This window comes from Ixodes scapularis, unplaced genomic scaffold (assembly GCF_016920785.2).
Source record: "Ixodes scapularis isolate PalLabHiFi unplaced genomic scaffold, ASM1692078v2 PGA_scaffold39__5_contigs__length_11793443, whole genome shotgun sequence".
Classification (NCBI taxonomy): domain Eukaryota; kingdom Metazoa; phylum Arthropoda; class Arachnida; order Ixodida; family Ixodidae; genus Ixodes; species Ixodes scapularis.
Window position 1 is genome coordinate 2,652,064 of NW_024609867.1, and position 19,408 is coordinate 2,671,471.

At 43.6% G+C, this 19,408-nt stretch overlaps 1 protein-coding gene across 1 annotated transcript; it reads right to left on the reverse strand.

Annotated features, from left to right (window-relative positions):
* Positions 1-10,036: 10,036 nt before the first annotated feature.
* On the reverse strand, positions 10,037-10,720 carry LOC120841301. The gene is made up of 2 exons (XM_040212162.1): positions 10,652-10,720; positions 10,037-10,510 (listed from the first exon to the last, which is right to left on the reverse strand). The coding sequence occupies exons 1-2, from the start codon at positions 10,718-10,720 to the stop codon at positions 10,037-10,039; spliced, it is 543 nt and encodes a 180-aa protein (XP_040068096.1).
* Between the last annotated feature and the right edge of the window lie 8,688 nt (positions 10,721-19,408).

Below are 19,408 nucleotides of genomic sequence, written 5' to 3' on the forward strand. Positions count from 1 at the left end.
AACAAATATTTATTTATTTATTATATTATTATATTATAATATATATATATATATATTATATTATAATAATGTTATTATATTATTACAAATTTAACAAAAAAATAAATAAATGAAAAAAATTCATTTATTTATTTAATTATTAGTTATTTGTTAATGTTTATTGGCTATTTGGTCTCTGGTGGGAAAAAGTTAAATGGTTTTTATTAACGGCAAAGGCGAAGAACTTGAAGATTTGAGGAAGAAGAAATATAGGACTGAGTTGTAAGTCAGCGCTGCGAGTCCGTCTCCTTTTGGGTGCATGTGGGTGTGACTGTTCATCCGCGCTATTCCATCAAAGCAGGAATTAAACGCACGACAGATAGAATCCTCGAGGAGTTCTACAGGTTAGGAGTTCAAGGAGACGTTACTCGATCTGTGAAGTCGTGCGAAGTCTGCCAGGGAACTGTACCAAAGCACCTAGTAGACAGCGTACCTTTGGGCAATATGCCAGTCATCGAAACACCATTCCAGCGGGTCGCCATCGACATTGTGGGACCCCTATCTCCAACAACCGAGAAGGGAAACCGCGATGTACTCACCATGGTTGACTTCGCGACGCGCTACCCTGATGCGGTTGCTTTACCAGGCATTGAAACGGTAGAAGGTCGCCGAGGCTTTACTAGAAATGTCCTCACGTGTGGGATTTCCCAGAGAAATCATTAACGATTGCGGCAGATCGTTCATGTCTGGGCTTATGAGGGAGTTCAGCCGGTTGCTTTCGCTTAAACACATGCCAACCACGCCATATCACCCTATGGCAAACGGCCTTGTGGAACGTTTCAACGGCACGCTGAAACAAATGACTCGACGAATGTCTCAGGAAAGACCCAAGAGCTGGGACAGATACTTGGCACCACTGTTATTTGCATATCGTGAAGTGCCACAGACCTCCCTCGGGTTCGCCACTATTGCCCTACTGTACGGTAAATACGTCAGAGGACCCATGGCCATATTGAAAAAGCTCTGGTCAGGAGAGAGTGACGGCGACGAGACAAAGACCTCGTACGGCTACATGGTCGAGCTTCGCAAGCGCTTAGAAGACACGTGCCGAATAGCCCAAGAGCAGCTCAAGAAAGCGAAGATGACACAGAAAACCTATCATGACAAGAAGACAAGGAGGCGCCAGCTCACTGTTAGAGACAGGGTCCTGCTCCTTTTGCCATCTGACACCAACAAGACGATCCTCACCTGGAAAGGCCCCTTTACTGTTTTAGAGAGACGAAATGACGTTGATTACGCCATCGACCTTGGAACAAGAACCAGCTTGTTTCATATCAACATGCTGAAAAAGTACGAAGAGAGGACAATCGTTGATCAGACACCTCAACGAGCTTCGGTCTCATTCCATGATGGGAATGTTGAGGACGAAGACCTCCCGTGTGCGACACTGCAACAAAACGAAACTTATCGAGACATGAAAATATCAAAGGAGCTGACTGCCGATCAACGAGCACAAGTTTCCAGACTCCTGAAAATATACCAAGAAATCCTGTCAGATGTCCCAGGAAGGACCCACCTGGTAGAGTGCAAGTTGTAAGTCACGACCGACACTCCTATTCAAGTCCATCAGTAACCCATACCATTCTCCATCCAAAAACGGTACAGGAGGAAGTAAAAGAAATGCTACAAAGGGGGGCGTCATTGAGCCCTCCAAGTCCCCCTATCAAGCACCCATCGTGATGGTAAAAAAAAAAGACGGGAGAATGCGACTCTGCATTTACTTCAGACAACTGAACAAGGTCCTGATTCCCGACAGTGGACCCATCCCAAGAGTGGACATGATGTTTGCAAAGTTGGGAAAAAGCCAGTACTTCTCGAAGTTTGACTTCTCTAAAGGATACTGGCAGGTTCCGATGCACGAGGCTTCAAAGCACATGACAACTTTTTCTTCCACGTCTGAATTTTATCTGTTTCGAGTTATGCCCTTTGGCATCAAAACACCACCAGCTGTATTCAGCCGGCTTATGAGAAAAGTGGTCGAGGGGGTCTCGAACATCTACCACTACTGTGATGATGTCCTCATCGCCACGGAGTGCTGGGAGGAGCATATAATGACTTTGGAGTTGTTCTTCCAGCGCGTAAAGCAGGCAGGTTTAACGATCCGTCCCACAAAGAGCGAAATTGGCTTCGCGTTTGTCAAATTTCTTGGCCACGTCGTTGGACATGGTCTCCTGCGCCCTCAAGTCGAGACCCTGGAGAAGGTGCAAGCTACCAATCAACCCGAGACAAAAAAAGGAAGTGCGATCATTCCTTGGCCTTACGGGCTACTATAGAGATTTCGTACCCCAGTACTCTGAAATCTTTCACCCACTCACGGAGTTGACACGTAAAAGAGCACCAAACAAGGTGCATTGGGGGAAGAGCGAACAGGCGTCTTTTGACAAACTAGAAGAACTACTGTCCAGCCAGCCCATCTTAAAAGTCCCAGAATAATCAAAACCTTTCGTGTTACGTACCGACGCTTCGTCGAGAAGCATAGGAGCCGTACTCATGCAGCGCCATAATGATATTCCTCACCCCGTATCGTACGCAAGTCGTCGACTGCTGCCACATGAAGCTGCCTACTCTACAATGGAACGAGAAGGACCAGCCATTACTTTGGCGGTTAAGAAGATTGATGTGTTCTTATTTGGAAGACCATTCATTCTGCAAAGTGATCATCAGCCACTCGTTTATATTAATTCTGCAAAGCATGTAAACATCCGCGTACTACGTTGGAGCCTAATGTTCATGGAATATGACTTTACTGTTGAGTACATTAAGGGTGGTAACAACGTGGGCGCTGATTACATGAGCCGCATGTCTGTTGCTGGATAAGATTTTTTTTGGTAATGGACAATATCACGAATTTACTGAATTTTTGGGATTGCATATGTGCCCGGCGGTGCTCATTAAGTGACTTTTGTAAATGTGTGTACTTTGTGTCTGTCAAAAGCGACGTGTTTTTCAATGTGTATTGCGCTGTAATAGACTGCGATCAATATGACTTAAAACGTGCTAAAAGTTGTTTCAGCTGAACAACATTCGCAAGTCGGGGTGATTGTGGTCATTTCGGGGTCAACAAGGTGGGTAAGACGTAATTTTGGCTGAAATGACGGCAATCAAGCAAACACAGACATCGGTCAAAGAAAAACTTTTGTGGTGGCTGCGGAAGAAGAAGAAAACGTCTTCCTCGAGCCCTCGGGACAATGATCACCACGAGGAGACACGGGTTAGAATGACTACAACGCTCACTGCCGTCTCCACGATTAAATTGTGATATCTATAAAATCGAGTCACATCAAGTGGTGACCCGGACAAAGAACACAGGCCATGCAAGCTGCCGGTGAGCCCCCTTCAGCCATTACTGCCGTGACGGTCAAGCTCCCGCCCTTTTGGCCAGCAGATCCAGGTCTCTGGTTTGCGCACATTGAGTCTCTTTTCGCAACACGCAACATATCACGACAAGAGACAAAATTTCATTACGTAATCAGCGCCCTCCAACCAAGTGAAGCTGGAGAAGTACGGGATATTATTATGAACCCCCCCGCCACTCACCCATACGACAAGATCAAAGAAGAGCTCATAAAGCGCACGACGGCATCAGAGCAACGACGTCTTCAACAACTTCTTACAACTGAAGAGTTAGGGGACCGCAAGCCATCTCAATTGCTAAGATCAATGCGGCAACTTCTCGGAGATCGGGCAGCTTCCTTCGACGACACCATACTGCGACAACTATTTCTGCAACGAATCCCGAGTAACGCGCGCATGATTTTGGCGACGTCCAGCGACATTTCTTTGGATTGCTTAGCCGAGCTCGGGGAAAAAATTTTGGATATTGCTGTACCTTCTGTGGCCACTACCGCACTGGTTCCAGTCAGCACTCAAACGTCAGAAGTTCAGCAACTCCGAGAGGAAGTACGACACCGCACTGATTTGGTTGAGACAACTCTGCGACTGTTACGCTCACCGAGCCGTCGCAGCACAAACCAGCATCAGACAGATAATTTCTCGACTCGACGAGACAGCCGATCGACTCGTACAAATTTCTCTCGCGGCAGCCCACGAGCATCGTCTCCGAACAGTCAAATATGCTGGTACCATCACAGGTTTGGTAACTACGCACGCCAGTGCCAGAACCCCTGCTCTTTTCAGGGAAACACCCGGACCAACCACTGACGGCGGCCAGTTCAGTTGGCTCCTCCTCCGGCCGCCCCACGCTCTTCTTCGTTTCTGATCGCCAAACACATATCCGAGTTCTAATTGATACAGGAGCAGAAGTCAGTGTTATTCCTGCTACCTCACAAGACCGCAAAATCAAAACTACTACTAACGCTCTGCAAGCAGCCAATGGAACTGCCATCACCACCTACGGTGAGAAATCAGTAACTGTAGATTTCGGACTACGACGTACGCTCCGATGGGTCTTTATAATTGCAAATGTTCAATATCCCATCATTGGAGCTGATTTTCTAACTCATTTCGGTCTGCTGGTGGACATGATGCACCACAAACTGTTAGACGCCACCACTCAAATTGGCGTGCGCGGTGTCGTGTCTAATCCACCACTGCTGAGTCCTACACTCTTCCGTCTGAGGACAAAGACAAACTACGACACCATCATTGGAAATTCCCCAGCCTGACACAACCATGCAACACGGAGCGACCAGTCAAACACGATGTGCAACACTTCATCACAACCACCGGGCCTACCGTGCATGCCCACGCCCGTCGCCTAGCTCCCGAAAAACTGCAAGTGGCACGTCAAGAATTTCAGCACATGATGGGCTTGGGACTGATACGGCCTTCCTCTAGCAACTGGGCATCTCCGTTACACCTAGTACCAAAGAAAAGTCGTGACTGGAGACCATGCGGAGATTACCGTGCCCTCAACAACAACACAATCCCTGACCGGTACCCAATTCCTCATCTCCAAGACTTCTCTGCAAATCTTTATGGTATGTCGGTATTTTCAAAAATAGATCTTGTCAGAGCATACCATCAAGTACCCATCGCATCTGAGGATATTCCAAAAACAGCAATTGTAACTCCATTTGGCCTCCTCGAATTCGTTCGGATGCCGTTTGGGTTACGTAATGCTGCCCAGACCTTCCAACGGTTCATTGACCAAGTTCTCAGAGGACTCGACTTCTGCTTCGCTCATCTGGATGATATTCTAGTGGCCAGCGCATCCAACGAAGAACACGAACGACACCTATATCAACTATTCAAACGTTTAGATGAACATGGCGTCGTTATTAATATCGCAAAATGTGAATTCGGGGTACCAACTCTAGAGTTTTTAGGCCACCATGTTGACAATCAGGGGCTTCGACCACTCGACAACAAGGTGAAAGCTATTCGCGACTATCCAACACCGTCCAGCATACGGCAGCTGAGAGAGTTTCTGGGACTGGTAAATTTTTACCGCCGCTTTTTTCCCGGTTGCGCGGAAATCGTCCAACCGCTGAATGATTTATTGGTCGGCCCAAGAGATTCCAAACCTCCATTCACGTGGTCTCATTCAGCCTCAGCCGCATTCAGCACCATTAAGACTGCGATTGCCAACGCCACCTTGCTAGTGTACCCTAAGCCTGAAGCACCGACCAATATTATGGTAGATGCTTCTGGTACAGCCGTCGGAGCAGTACTACAACAATACATGAGAGGACAATGGAAACCTCTCGCTTTCTTCTCAAAAAAAAAAAAAAAATTAACTACGACAGAAACCCGCTACAGCGCATTTGGGCGTGAACTTCTTGCCACTTACCTCAGCGTCAAACATTTCCGTTATTTCGTTGAAGGTCGCAATTTTTTCATCCTCACGGATCACAAGCCACTGACATTTGCCATAACATCGAACGGCAATTCTTATACACCTAGAGAACAAAGGCAGTTGGCATTCATCAGTGAATTCACGACCGACATCCGGCACATCAAAGGGAAGCACAACGTGGTTGCTGATGCGTTATCACGAGTGGATATTGCTGCTTTGAAGCTACCGGGCGTCGAACAGATTGATTTTCCGGCTATTACAAAACACCACCTCCAGGACACTGGGTACCAAGGTACATCTCTGCACCTAAAGAAAACAAACATACCGTACACAGATATTTCGCTCCTGTGTGATTTTTCAACGGGAACAGCACGACCCTATATTCTACCCGCATTCCGCAAAAAAATCTTCGATGCCCTACACGGACTGTCCCATCCCGGAATACGAGCTACGCAGAAACTTATCAGCACCCGTTTTGTCTCGCCAAAGATGAATACAGATATCCGAACGTGGTCAAGATCATGTACAACTTGTCAAAAATCAAAGGTTCATCGTCATACCATAACGCCATTCGCGAAATTTCCACAAGTTACGGGACGTTTTGAGCATGTTCATCTAGATTTGATCGGTCCATTACCTCATTCCAACGGCTTCACATACCTCTTAACATGTGTGGATCGTTTTACACGGTGGCCCGAGGCAGTCCCGATTCCCGACATGACAGCTGCAACAGTTGCTCAAGCTTTCGTCACAGGGTGGATTGCCCGTTTTGGAGTACAATCAATAGTCACTACGGACCGCGGACGACAGTTCGAGTCGCACCTTTTGGCTGAACTGATGCGACTCCTTGGCATCAAACGCCTTCGCACAACGGCGTACCATCCCGCCGCAAATGGAATGGTTGAACGATTTCACCGCCAACTAAAATCATCACTGCGTGCTCACAGCTTCATCCCATGGACTGAAGCACTACCCATTGTTCTACTAGGAATTCGTTCCACGCTCAAAGTGGACATTGGGGTCTCTACTGCTGAGCTTGTCTACGGCACTACGCTACGTCTACCTGGCGAATTTCTTCACAACACGTCACCTGATGTGCCCACGTGTGCCCAGGATTTTACAAACTATGCTCACCGTCTCAGACAACATTTCAGACAACTTCGCCCATGTGCACCACGAGAGATTAAGAACAGCCCTTCCTTCATCAGCCCCGACCTTGACACCTGCATTAATGTTTTTGTTCGCATCGATAGAACAAAGAAGCCACTTGAACAGCCATACCAAGGTCCGTTCAAGGTCCTCAACCGAAAGTCGAAGTTCTTCACCATTGACATGGCCGACCGTCATGAAACCATCTCAACTGATAGATTGAAACCTGCTTATACAGACGAATGCAGCTAAAAACAATACTTTAACACAAACAAACCAGCAAGACGGTTACAACCATCGCATTCGGTGAAACGCAACTTGAATGCGCATTGGGATTAACACTTAACAATTTTCCTAGCGGTGTAAATAATTGTACATATTCCTTATGGCAGTGTCCAGTGCCAAAACATTTAGTTACAATGTATGTGTCTAGCATATAACTTCGTTTCTACCGAGGGGAGTATCTGTGGTGGCTGCGGAAGAAGAAAACGTCTTCCTCGAGCCCTCGGGACAATGATCATCGCGAGGAGACACGGGTTAGAATGACTACAACGCTCAGTGCCGTCTCCACGATTAAATTGTGATATCTATACAATTGAGTCACATCACTTTCATCTGTGTTTTCAATACTAGAATCGCTTATAAACGACGTTACTTCACCAAATCCCTTGAGACTAAATTGCAGCAAATAAACGTTCTATCCACGGAACTTACCGAGTAGTGAAACGAGCTGGCAAACAGTCATGATGACCCAGGAAATCGCTATCGGAGAAATAATTTCATTTTCTATGGTGTTGCCGAGGATACAAATAAAACATAGCGACGTCCGAAACAAAAATTCTGCAGCTCTGCGGAGCTGTGCTAGGCATCAAAATTGACCATTTACATGTATAACGCGCTCACCGACTGGGTAGACAATGCAGAGAGATCCAGGTCAATCATTTTAAATCTTTCCTCGTTCAAAACAAAACAAACTATACTAACGGAAACGCCCAAGCGAAAAAACAGCGGAATATTTATCGGCAAGGACTTTTCTCTAAACGGCCGTCATGAAAGAAGCAAGCTTCTTGGATTTGCCAAGATACAAATAGTCAATTTAAACTACGCTAAAATAGACTAATTATTGGAAACAAAGTATTTTACTATGACAACAACGAACAGAGAGTAAAAGAGAAAACAATCTATTAACCAGTACGAATTCAACGGACTCCCCTCAAAAATACTTTAACTGTGAATGAACTGGATGTACTTCTCGTGAATTGTCGTAGTGTAAAAAATAAAATTGATGACTTAGCAGAGCCTGTTAATATGAAAAGGCCCAGTATGTAAGGGGTATAGAGTCCTGGCTTGATGACTCAATCAAAAGTGCAGAAGTTTTTCCACCTGATTGTACTGCTTATCGATGAGACAGAAGTGGGCATGGTGGCGGAGTATACCTGCTGACTCACAACAGTCTGCAAAGCACCGCCATTGATTTTCGCCATTTCCATTTGAGTCTGTTTGGCGTAAGGTGTCGCTTCGTAATGGCCACTTCCTCACAGTTGGTTCATTCTATGAACCAACTGTGAGCCTGCGTCTGTCGGCGATACCATTATTTCTTTAACAAATGCTATTTCAGGAATTTCTTACGACAACCTTGTACTGGGAAACGACTTTAACTATCCTGATATTAACTGGGTTGATGGATTACCAATCAGTATAAACTTATCCACACCTTACAAAACCTTTATTGAATTTGCCTTAGCCTTTTCTTTATGTCAACACGTTACATTTCCTACACGCTGAGACCACAGGAGGGACAGCGCGCTAGACTTAATCTTTAGCAGTGAACGATCTGTTATTTCTTCTACTTCCGTTGTTCCCGGTATCAGCGAACACAAGACTGTAGCAATGAAAATGAAATGCGCAAAAGAAAAAGAAAACGCAAGAAAACCGCAGAGGAAAATTTATTTTTACTATCAAGGGGAATATTCTGCTTTAGCTGACAAACATTCTTATTTTTCACCAGTACCATTAAACAATGAAACAAATTGCCCGAGGAAACTTTTTAAAATCCCTGATCCGATAAATTTTTGATAAACTGTCAGTGATAGCAGGGAAAAAGGAAAGTGAATTTTCTTTTCGTTAATGTGTATTCAGAATGCTTGGTTTGTAACACTGTGCTTTGTGTCTTCATACCTTTACTTGTACGGAAAATTATATTGATGGCTAAACCTTACTACCATTGTGGATCCATTTTGTTAAAGTCTTATAATTTTGCAGCACACTTTTTTTTTGGAGCCTGTTTGCTTTTTAAGGTGTGTTTCTTTATCTGACCACTGTGATTCTTGTCCAAATATATCCTCACACCTCCCCCGCAACTGTGATAATGCCTCATGGCGCTGCGGGGTAACATGTAAGAAATGAATAAATAAAAAGATTCAACTTTGGAGAATTAGCCCTTGTCGTTGAAACTCAGATATCACGTGGCCTCCGATTCAGAGCAAAAATAAACTGCTCTGTGGTTATGAAAAGCCTCTTTCTTGCGATATCTCATATTCTATTGTAAATAAATGCACTTTGAGCTTGGAAAAAGCCTGGAAATGTTTGGCCTTTGTTTCGCCCGATCAAGACATACTGAAACGTATCCTGCTTAATCTGCAGCTGTTTTTGAATATTCATTAACATTTGCTGCCAAACTAACTCATCGATTTAAGTAACCAAACAATATTCTACCCTCGGTGAAACATCTGGTTGGGGTGTTTCACAATTGCAAGCGCGAAGAGGTAAAAAAAAAATTCATCACGGCTTCACTTTTACACAAAAAAGATGTACGAGGGGCCAATGCGAGTTTGCACTGGAACACCGCTTATTTATTTATTTATTCATTTACCCTAACGGCCCTTTCGGGCATTACGTAGGGGGGAATTCATACATACGGAACACGTTGACAGTAGTTATACACAGAAAACAGGAAAAAAAAAAGAAAAGAAAGCCGCGGCACACAAAAAAGTTCAATTGCTGCACTTCAATGGTAACATTATACAAATACAAAAAGAAAACCAACGACACACTGCAGAACTATGGCTTATCTGCGACGAGGGGCAAACATTATTGTGTTTTTTGTGAAATGAAAGGAATCAGGAGATTTAAAAAAGCCTGATAATCCTGTGTCACTGCGATATCATACGGTAAGGCATCCTGTTCAAAAACGGCAAGGTTAAAAGGAGAGCATTTGTACAGGTTAGTGCGTAAAAAAATTGGGGTTACTTTGTTGGGGTGGTCTAGTCGTGGGAAGATACGGTTAGCTGGAGCAATGTGTGTTTGACGGAAAGGTGTAGAAGCGTGATGTATTTTATGAAATAAAGAAAAACGGGCGATTCGCCTTCTGTTCACGAGATATGCTAAATTTAAGGACTCTTTTATACTTGTTATACTACAGGTGGTTGAATAATTGAGTGTTCTAAACCGGGATGCTTTATCTTGGAGAGACTCTAACTCATTAACTAGATAGGCTTGGTGGGGATTCCAAATAACTGACGCATATTCTATTTTCCTTCTTACAAGGGATGTATATGCCATTGGCTTTGTTTTTGTGTCAGATAAAAACAAGTTTCTTCTCAGGAATCACCGGGTTTGATTAGCCTTTCGTACTATTGTCTCAATATGTAATTTCCAAGATAACTCTACCGTAAGATGAACACCTAAGTACTTAAATGATTGCACCTTTTCTATATCTACACCATTAATTTGATAAGTATGCTCGGGAGTGTTGGTTTTTCTAGTGTAGTGCATTTGCCAATCAACACACCATAGTGAAATTTTGTCTAGATCTGCATGAAGTAATGCGCTATCAGAGGGGGAAGATATAGTTCGGTAGATGACGCAGTCGTCTGCAAAAAGTCGGATCGTGGACTGAATGTTTACGTGAATATGTTTAATGTATAGTAAGAAGAGGAGTGGCCCAAGTACTGATCCTTGCGGTGCACCAGATTTTACGGTTATTGGGGGAGAGATTATGTTATCGAAAACGACACGCGTCTATTTTAAAGAAAGTCTGAGATCCATTTAATGACACCCGTTTCTATATTAGCATCTGTCAGTTTTTTTTATTAACCTTATATGCGGAACACGATCAAAGAGTTTAGAAAAGTCAATAAAAATTGCGTCAGTTCCGGGGGAGGAGTGAATACTTTTATGAAGGTCCGTAATTAACTCGAAAAGTTGAAGTTCACAGGAACGTCCCTGTTGAAAGCCAGGCTGGTTTGAAAAGAGAAGGTTGTTAGTCACGAGATATTTCATGGTCTGAGAATAAATTATGTGTTCCATTAATTTACATGATACGCAAGTAAGAGATATGGGTCTGTAATTTGTGAGGGATTTGCGATTGCCAGATTTGTAAATAGTGAAGACATGGGCCAGTTTCCAATCGTCGGGTAGTGTTCCAGTAGAAAGTGACTTTTGGAAGAGTGCTCCTAAAAGTTCGCTGGATATGTCTTTTGTTAATTTCAGCAATTTTGTGCTTATTCTGTCCGGACCAGGGCTTGAATTTGTTGGCGTCGATCTATTGCATTGGCAACTCCCTCACTGGTGATGATAAAAGTGTCCATTTTAGCGGACGTTGAAGATATTAACGTATTACTGGTCAAGGGAATTTCATCCGTGAAGACGCTACCATAGAAAGAGTTTAATGCCTTTGCTGTTTTCAATGTGCTCAAAACACTACCCTCTTCTGAAAAAATAGAAAAGCGTAAATTCTTTGGTTTAGGGTTCACCACACTCCAAAATTTCTTCGGGTTGGTTTTCAAAATGTTAGACAGGTCGCTGTTAAAGAATTTAAGTTTGGCTCTCTTGATTTCTTTTTTGCAAGACCTTGAATGTGAAAGATAAGACTCCCAGCCGTCCTGGGCGTCCGAACGCTTGGCTTTTGAAAAATGTCTCATTTTCTTATTTATACACCGTCGCACAGTTGTCGTGAACCAGGGATTACTAGCACATGGTAAAATATAAATTTTGGGTATACACATATCTTTCACCTCAATCATTTTATTTCGGAAAGACACCCAGCTGTCATTTACTGACCGGCAATACAACAAATTAAAAGAATTGAAAGAAAATTCAGACAACATATTTGACATTTTTTGAAGGTCGGCCCTTGTATAATCAAATATCTGTTTCTTCAGAACGTCACGTCTCTGAACTGGGGTAGAAAAACACAATGTGCCATCTTGTGGTCGCTGATATATTCTAAAACATTAACATCAATAGAATAGGGATGAGTGGTTAGAAGTAAATCTAGAATATTGTCGTTACGGGTTGGCTGGCTCACAATTTGTTGAAGCTAAAATGCTTCCATAGTATCTGGAAATTTTATACATTGCTGTTTGTTTCCACAGAGTTCATCGGCTACTTTCATATTCCAGTTTATACCAAGTAAGTTAAAATCGCCAGTCAGTATGATGGGGCAGCTAGGGAATCTTGCTTGTACCTGTTCCAGACTTGCGTTTAAGCTTTCCACAAAATCAGATGAGCAGTCGGGTGGACAGTAACGCACACCAATCAAGGAAGACCTGAAATTTAACCGCACCGTCACCCACAACACTTCAAGAGGGCTCGGAATATCAATGCGGGAAGAGATTAGTTCATTTTTAACAGCGATGATAACTGCCCCGCCTCGTGACGCGCTCCTATCTTTCCTATACAGCCGAAAAGTTCTAGATATACTTAGTTCACAATCGGAGACTTCCCGGGTAAGCCGCGTTTCTGAGCCCATAACTATATCAGCTGAACAGGCTTCAATGCTGGAAAGTAAATGATCTTGCTTCGGAAGAATGCTTCGGAAGTTGGCGAGAATAAAAGAAATCCGTTCCCGAGATTCTATCTTGCCTTTGTTGTTTTTATTAGCTTCCCGTCATGTGTTTGGTGAGGTGCGCGGTGTCGACGGGGTACTTATACTATCTACCACCATATCGTTATCTGCGTCATATCGATAAAAAGTATTATTTACCAGTAGTTTATCGTAATAAAGTCTGAACTTGCTGACCCCAAACCGTAGCTTTGGGAAATCGCGTAGCTTCTTCCTAATTAGTTGAATGTTTGGTGAAAAATCTTCCTCAATCCAAACGCCACGCAACGCAGAGTCCTTTAGTTTGTACGCGTTTCTAATAATTTCGTCTTTGTTTTTGAAATTCAAGAACTTAACCACACTAGGGCTGTTAAAACCAGCTTTCTTCAAGCCAAGTCGGTTTAACGCGCTCGATTTCGCCAACACTGACATGAAAGTTCGTAGAAAGGAACGTCTTCGCGATGCGCTCGGAGTCAGACCAGCTCTCACGTTCTTGTTCCGCTAGTACTTTGATAATTACATTATTACGACGCATTCTGCTATTCAAATGTTCTGCGAGGTCTTTATATTCTCGTTGCCTCTGCGATATCATGTTGACCTCTGTTTTCACTTCATGCGTTTCTGCTTTCAATGCAGCGAGGTCCTCCCTTGGCTTTGTAACCTCGCTTATAGTTTCTTCTAGTTTAGTCACGCGGCTGCTGATGTCATTAATGCCAGTGTTTATTTAATGTAGTCTTGCCGTTGTTTCCTTCTGGTACTGTTTGTTGGATTCCTCGGTATCCTTCAGAGCTTTCAGTATCTGATCCAGCTTATCGGGGCCAGGGTTTGTTTCGACATCTCCCGCGCATATTAGTAGCTGAGCTACACACAAAGATAGCAACAGAATTTTTGTGGTGGGACAACACGTCTGAATGAAGAGCGCTAACCGATGAAAACGCTGACCCATCATTGCCTTTGGTTTTTGGCGGGTTGAAAACCGGCCAATTGTGGCTCGGTATGTTGCTAGGTCAACGCCCATCTAGGTGTGCAGAGTAAGAACACTGTGGGATCTGCGACCGTATGAACAAAATTTAAAGTCTTCACATATAAAGAGATTCGACAGCTTACCTAGAAAAGAGCGTAAACAGTCATCTTGCCCGCTGAGTGCCTGGAAATGAGAACATGGTCATGTAACATTTAGACGTGAGAATGAATTTTATTTTATTTTATCTATTTTGCCTCAAATGTATTTAGCGATGTATGTCCTATGGGTCAAATAAAGAAGCTCGAAGAAGTCGTGATATATGTATTGACAAACACCTAAAAAATATTAGATAGGAATAGATGCTGAGATATTGAAGATTTGAAGAGCATTTGAAGCGATGTGAAGAAAGGACTTCTCAGTGCTAAACCGCAACGTCCTTTTTTTTGCGTGTGAAAACATCATTTTCAATTCATCCTTCGCATAGACTTCCTTCCTCGGGTGCAGGGATAATTGCACTCAAACTGGTCTCCCAGAAAGTACGTTTCGAGGCCTCTCCTAAAGCATATGTGAGTTGTGCTTAACAGGCTGTAGCAGCTGTTGAGGAACTGTTCTAGGATATCCAGGTTAAAAATAGCTAGGAAGTGAAAATTACTAGAAAGAGTGATTGCTGCTGGATGTTCCGCTCACACACTTTTGACTACAAAACTCAAGACTCGACTCGGGGGTTTTAGTCAAAACTTTAACCACCACCAGCTCGTTTGCGCCCTTACCTTTTCTTTACGCATTTTGTCGTCTGCTGCTTCTTCGTGCTATTTTTATTATTTTTAGGTGACAAACTGTTAACTACAGGTCCTTCGTATCTATTTAGATAGACCCGCTACTCGATCTCTGTGTATAATTATTCTTAATTGCGCCACAAAGCAAAATCATTACTTTTGAGGTTGACTTGTTTCTCTCTATCCAACGTCATTCCAACCCGAGTGTCTTCTTGTCCAAAACAATAACAACAATACTACGTGAGCCAGAGCCGAAAAAAGTCAACCAATAAAAGCTGTTAAACAAGTGATTTCACAATAACGAGTGAACACTGTAATCCTGATCATGGCGAGTTTACCTGAGACTTGTTTTCTAAAGCACGACTCAAAGACAAAAAAAGTCTCAAAAACACCTAATGCATAGTGGATAGAAGGGACCCTTAAATAGGCTGTATTGAACAAGAGGTGAAATAAGTAACAAATGACTTTTTCTACAAGTACCCTTCCGTTTACAAACGCCACACAATAGGAGATTCGTTCCAGAAGCGTACAACTTTTTATTGTACACAACCTTTTAACGTAAGGGAGGAAAACACCCCCCCCCCCAAAAAAAAAAACAACATACTAACCTCCGGAAGAACTAGGATAAAATAGACAACAGTCCATTCAACCTAGGAAATAGACGAACTAAGTATACATTTTCAAGATTCCAAAACAAACAGACATCCAACCCAGGTTTACGGAAACAAGGGAACAAAAAAATCTTTCTTAGGTCAGACATTCCTGAAATATTGATTGTTCAAATTCGTCACAATTCCACGTCTTGTTTCTATTATTGATTATATCACTAGACATGATGTAGAATACCCGAGACTGTTTTAAAAGCTGGGAAACTTGGTCTAAGAAAAAATAAAGGGAAAATGTACGTCCCAAAGTCGAAGAAAAAACACAGGGGAAAAGAACGTCTTAAAGTCTCGGGTATTCTACATCATGATCAATTTCCACCAGCTCGCCTGCGCACTCACTGTTTTTTTTTTCTTTTATTTTTTTATAGCAAGACGCTTGCTGTCATTCTTTTAAGACAATACTACTTAAGTAGAGTATCATACGGGCACACAAATATTACATTCAATCAATTGTTTTGATATGTCCCAATACGGCTATTTATTTTTATACAAGCCTTATGCTCATGCAGCCTGTCTTTAATGTCGCTTTTTGTATCATCCATGTAGCAAAATCTGGAACTAAAAGGTACAGTTTCCATGATACAAAAGACACACTTGTCATCTTTCTTTACGTCGTTCCTCAGGCAACTTTCCTGAGTGGAAATGAACCGAGCTAAATGTTGCGAGGAATGATCTACACTTGAAGCAGTATCTAGAGCGTAGTTGTCCCCTATGAACTTGAGATTTTGAGAGAACAAATGAAAATACGAAAGCAAAACACATATCAACTCAGTGAGACTCTTCGGTAGAATCTTGCTTGGGGAAACTATGGGAATTTTTCATAGACATTTCTGAGGATGGCTTACTGCATCAATACTATTACACAGCTTTTGAAGGGAGGACAGAACAACGTTACGTTTAAGCATATATTCTGTCCATTAAAATTCAAGTGTGTTTGAGACCCTGTTTTTTTGTGTCGACTTTCAAATACCCAAGCCTCGGGTTGGGTTACTGTGTTTTACCTACACCAGCTCGCTTCAACCATTGTTTTTGGACTAAATAATTTTCTAGGTTCATTCTACTTTGATGCGATATATTCGTGGAAGAATGTAGTGAAATCGACGTCACCTTGCAAACGCTTACGGACCGTTCTTCTTGAATGCATGCTGTGACGTTTCTGTGTCCCATTGAAAACTGCAATGGCAAAGTGTGAATGTCGGCAGCACGGGCATTAAAGAGCGGAATGCTCCATAAAGGAACCGCTCTCCTAAATATGCGTCCGTCTGTCCGTCCATCCGCACAGGCCCTATTCCAGAGCATGTCAGCACAACTGGTTTGGTTACCATAGCGGCATAAGGAAACAGTATACAGAAGCAGTTTCTAGAAATTAAACCAACATACATATTCCCCAACAGGAATGGATCCCGGTTTCACGTGTCCCCCACCCGATGCTTTAGTTTTGCGCCATCTCGACGACTTTTTACTTGAAGCAGTTATGTTTTCCACGTCTTTCACTAAATGCACTAGTAGTCAAACCTCCCGTGGGGCATGCTGATGTTACTGAATAAGGTGAAGGCAATTAATGCAGAATACAATCTTGCAGACTTCTAAAATCTAATATTCGATATATTCCGAAAAATGGCAATGGTAGCTCATTTAAAATAGCATTCAGTGAACTTTAGAATTTCGTAAACAAAGGTTTTGCATTTTATATTTATTTTATTGCTCTCTGAAGTTGAATATAGCAATTTATCGATCCCTCTACATGTAACAATCAATAAATTCCACATTGAAAAACGCATTTGTGTGAATACTTATCCTAAAACCTTTTTGGCTGTACAGAGAGTGCAACGATGTGGTCAGAGTTAGTGTTCAGTGCACTGCAGCGCTAAAAATATGCCGTCTGGAAAACCTGTTATGAGCGGGTTGTCACAGTGTCACTTAGTTTGCCATTACGCCTTGCTACCATCCCTCCTTCAGTTCCGCAGACGCAATAAGTAACATAGAGGAAAACCGATTAAACTCAGTCTGCTGCCTGGTAGATAAAACGTTTATTTGGCGCAGTGCACATTCTACTATAAGGTTTGTACCTGGCATGTTACAGTAGCGATTACACAAACGCGCGCCCTATAGCGCGATACTAATTCAAACAGGATCGCACCGATTTATCTGCTTCCCTCCCCTGCCCTCTATTTATCCGGTTGGGAGGAAACACACATCAGATTAAAATATTGGTGATATAAATTATAGATCCCACGCAGTAATACAATTTATAACTGCAGTAGTGCATCAGTAAACCCCGTTGTTTGGTCCCGGGAGGCCCGTTTGCGGGAAGTAGATAGTTAGATCAGGAAAATTATGTGAATCGGATTTCAATGTGTAAAAGACTTCACGGTCGTCGACAAAAAACTGGTCCTACGATTTCCGCTCAAGTTCCTACGCCATTTAATAAAAAAGGAAAACTGACGCAGTACAAGACTTTGCAAAATGCTGTCGCTTTCCAACGCCAATCTGCAGTGCGAATTCGGCTAGAGTTTAGTTTTCTACGCAGCGTCTCGTCTCCTCTCTTTCGAGCCGTCCGTCGCCAAAGTACACGAGCGGCCGTTGACGCCAGAACACAGGTTCACATGCGTCTGCTTCCTCGTACTGCTCCCTAAACTTTCACGGCGGCAACCCTAATCGTTGCGAAGGCGTTGCCCGTCGACGCGCTCAATGGAAGCAGTGCGCGTCACGGCCGACTACGACGGCGGCGGCGGTGGCGGTCGCGGCGTCGGCCGCCGCGGCAGCGCCAGCGCCGGCGCTAGCGGAAAGCGTCGTGGCCCAGCCGAGAATCTGACTATTGGGCTCGGAACTCCCTTCGAATCGGAGCCCCGAGATCGCGCGCGCGTGGCCGTCCGCGTGTGTGTCTGTGCGCTGGGATTCCGGGTGCCACTCCCGCACGGGACGTCGCCTGAAGCACGCGCTACGGCAGTGACCGGACGCTGCGCTTCGTTTTATTTCTCTTGACCGGTGACTGACACCCCGAGTGTGTTTGCGACAAGAGATATCGTGGGATCTAGACTCGCCTCGCCGGAAGATTCCGGCATTGCTGGTTGCTGTCGGCTCTTGTGAGTGCAGACTTTTGTTTTTGTTGTTGTTGTCATTCGTCGGGGGTCGGTATACTCTGGAAAGGAATATGTGAAGTAAACTACGCAGCACTGCGAACAAACACCTTTATCGTGCTCGCGCTAACGGTGCCACCTAGTGCACGTAAAACACTCTTCTCGGTTTGTGTTAAGTTTGTGTTTTCTTCTAACAGCGCACTGTCAGGAGACAAAGGCTGTGTTTGATCCTGCGTTCTCGAGCTATCATCATGCGTTTGCACTTCCTTCTTGCCTAGTTCAGTTAGTCTAAAAAAAAAATCGCTAACTATTTTACTTGGCACGAGAAGACGCGTTTGAACGGTATACGCAGCGGTGCAAATTCGGAATTCGTGACTGCTTATGTCGTCGTCCTGTTGTAACGGACAGCTTAAAGAATACAAGACGTGGTGAGTCCCAGGCATCTCAATATTGCTTCACAGCCAACGAGATCTCTAGCAGCACACAAACGCCGAAACACTCAGCATAAAGCAAGAGGTGTTAACATAACGCGGAGCGTAAAGTTCGTCTGCTTCTTGCACAGGGGTTGCGGTGACATCGGCACGCCGAACTCTCATTGGCTCTGATTAGAAAGAAGGATAGTGGGTTGACCTCAAGGCAGCTATCATTGAGGTCTATCCACTATATTACCAATCAGAGCCAATCTGAGCACGGCGTTCTGGCGTCACTGCAACCCCTGCGGAAGACGCAGACGAACTTGCGCTTCGTATAGGCAACGTCCAATCGGGGACTGTGCATATTAACTAGAAAAGTGAGCTGCTCAATGCCACCAATAGTCCTGTTGACTTTTTCTGATGGAGGTCGTTCTTTCTCATACTTCATAAGCGGGTGAAATTAGCTTTTGAGAGGCGTGACTTGGGCGAAATGGATGGCACTTTGGTTTTGTATAATTCCTACCAACGTTACTTTTCTAGTAGTAATGAACTCTGTCATATTGAGCCATTTCCGTGTGATGTACTGATTAGAACATAAGTGCTCCGGACGAACAATACCGAAATGGCCGCAGAGATGGGGCACGCACAGGCAATTAAATATACTATAAATAATAGGAAAAAAAAAACGAAATGCTAAATAAAGAGGCAAAGTTTTCAGCTTCTTCGTTTATTTGTTAGTT

What these genes read in the sequence shown, in the direction of transcription:
- LOC120841301 (XM_040212162.1), bottom strand. Translation starts at nt 10,720, where the DNA reads ATGCACTACACTAGAAAAACCAACACTCCCGAGCATACTTATCAAATT. An exon ending in ATGGTGTAGATATAGAAAAG is followed by an intron (nt 10,511 to 10,651) that starts GTGCAATCATTT and finishes ACAAAAACAAAG; the next exon opens with CCAATGGCATATACATCCCT.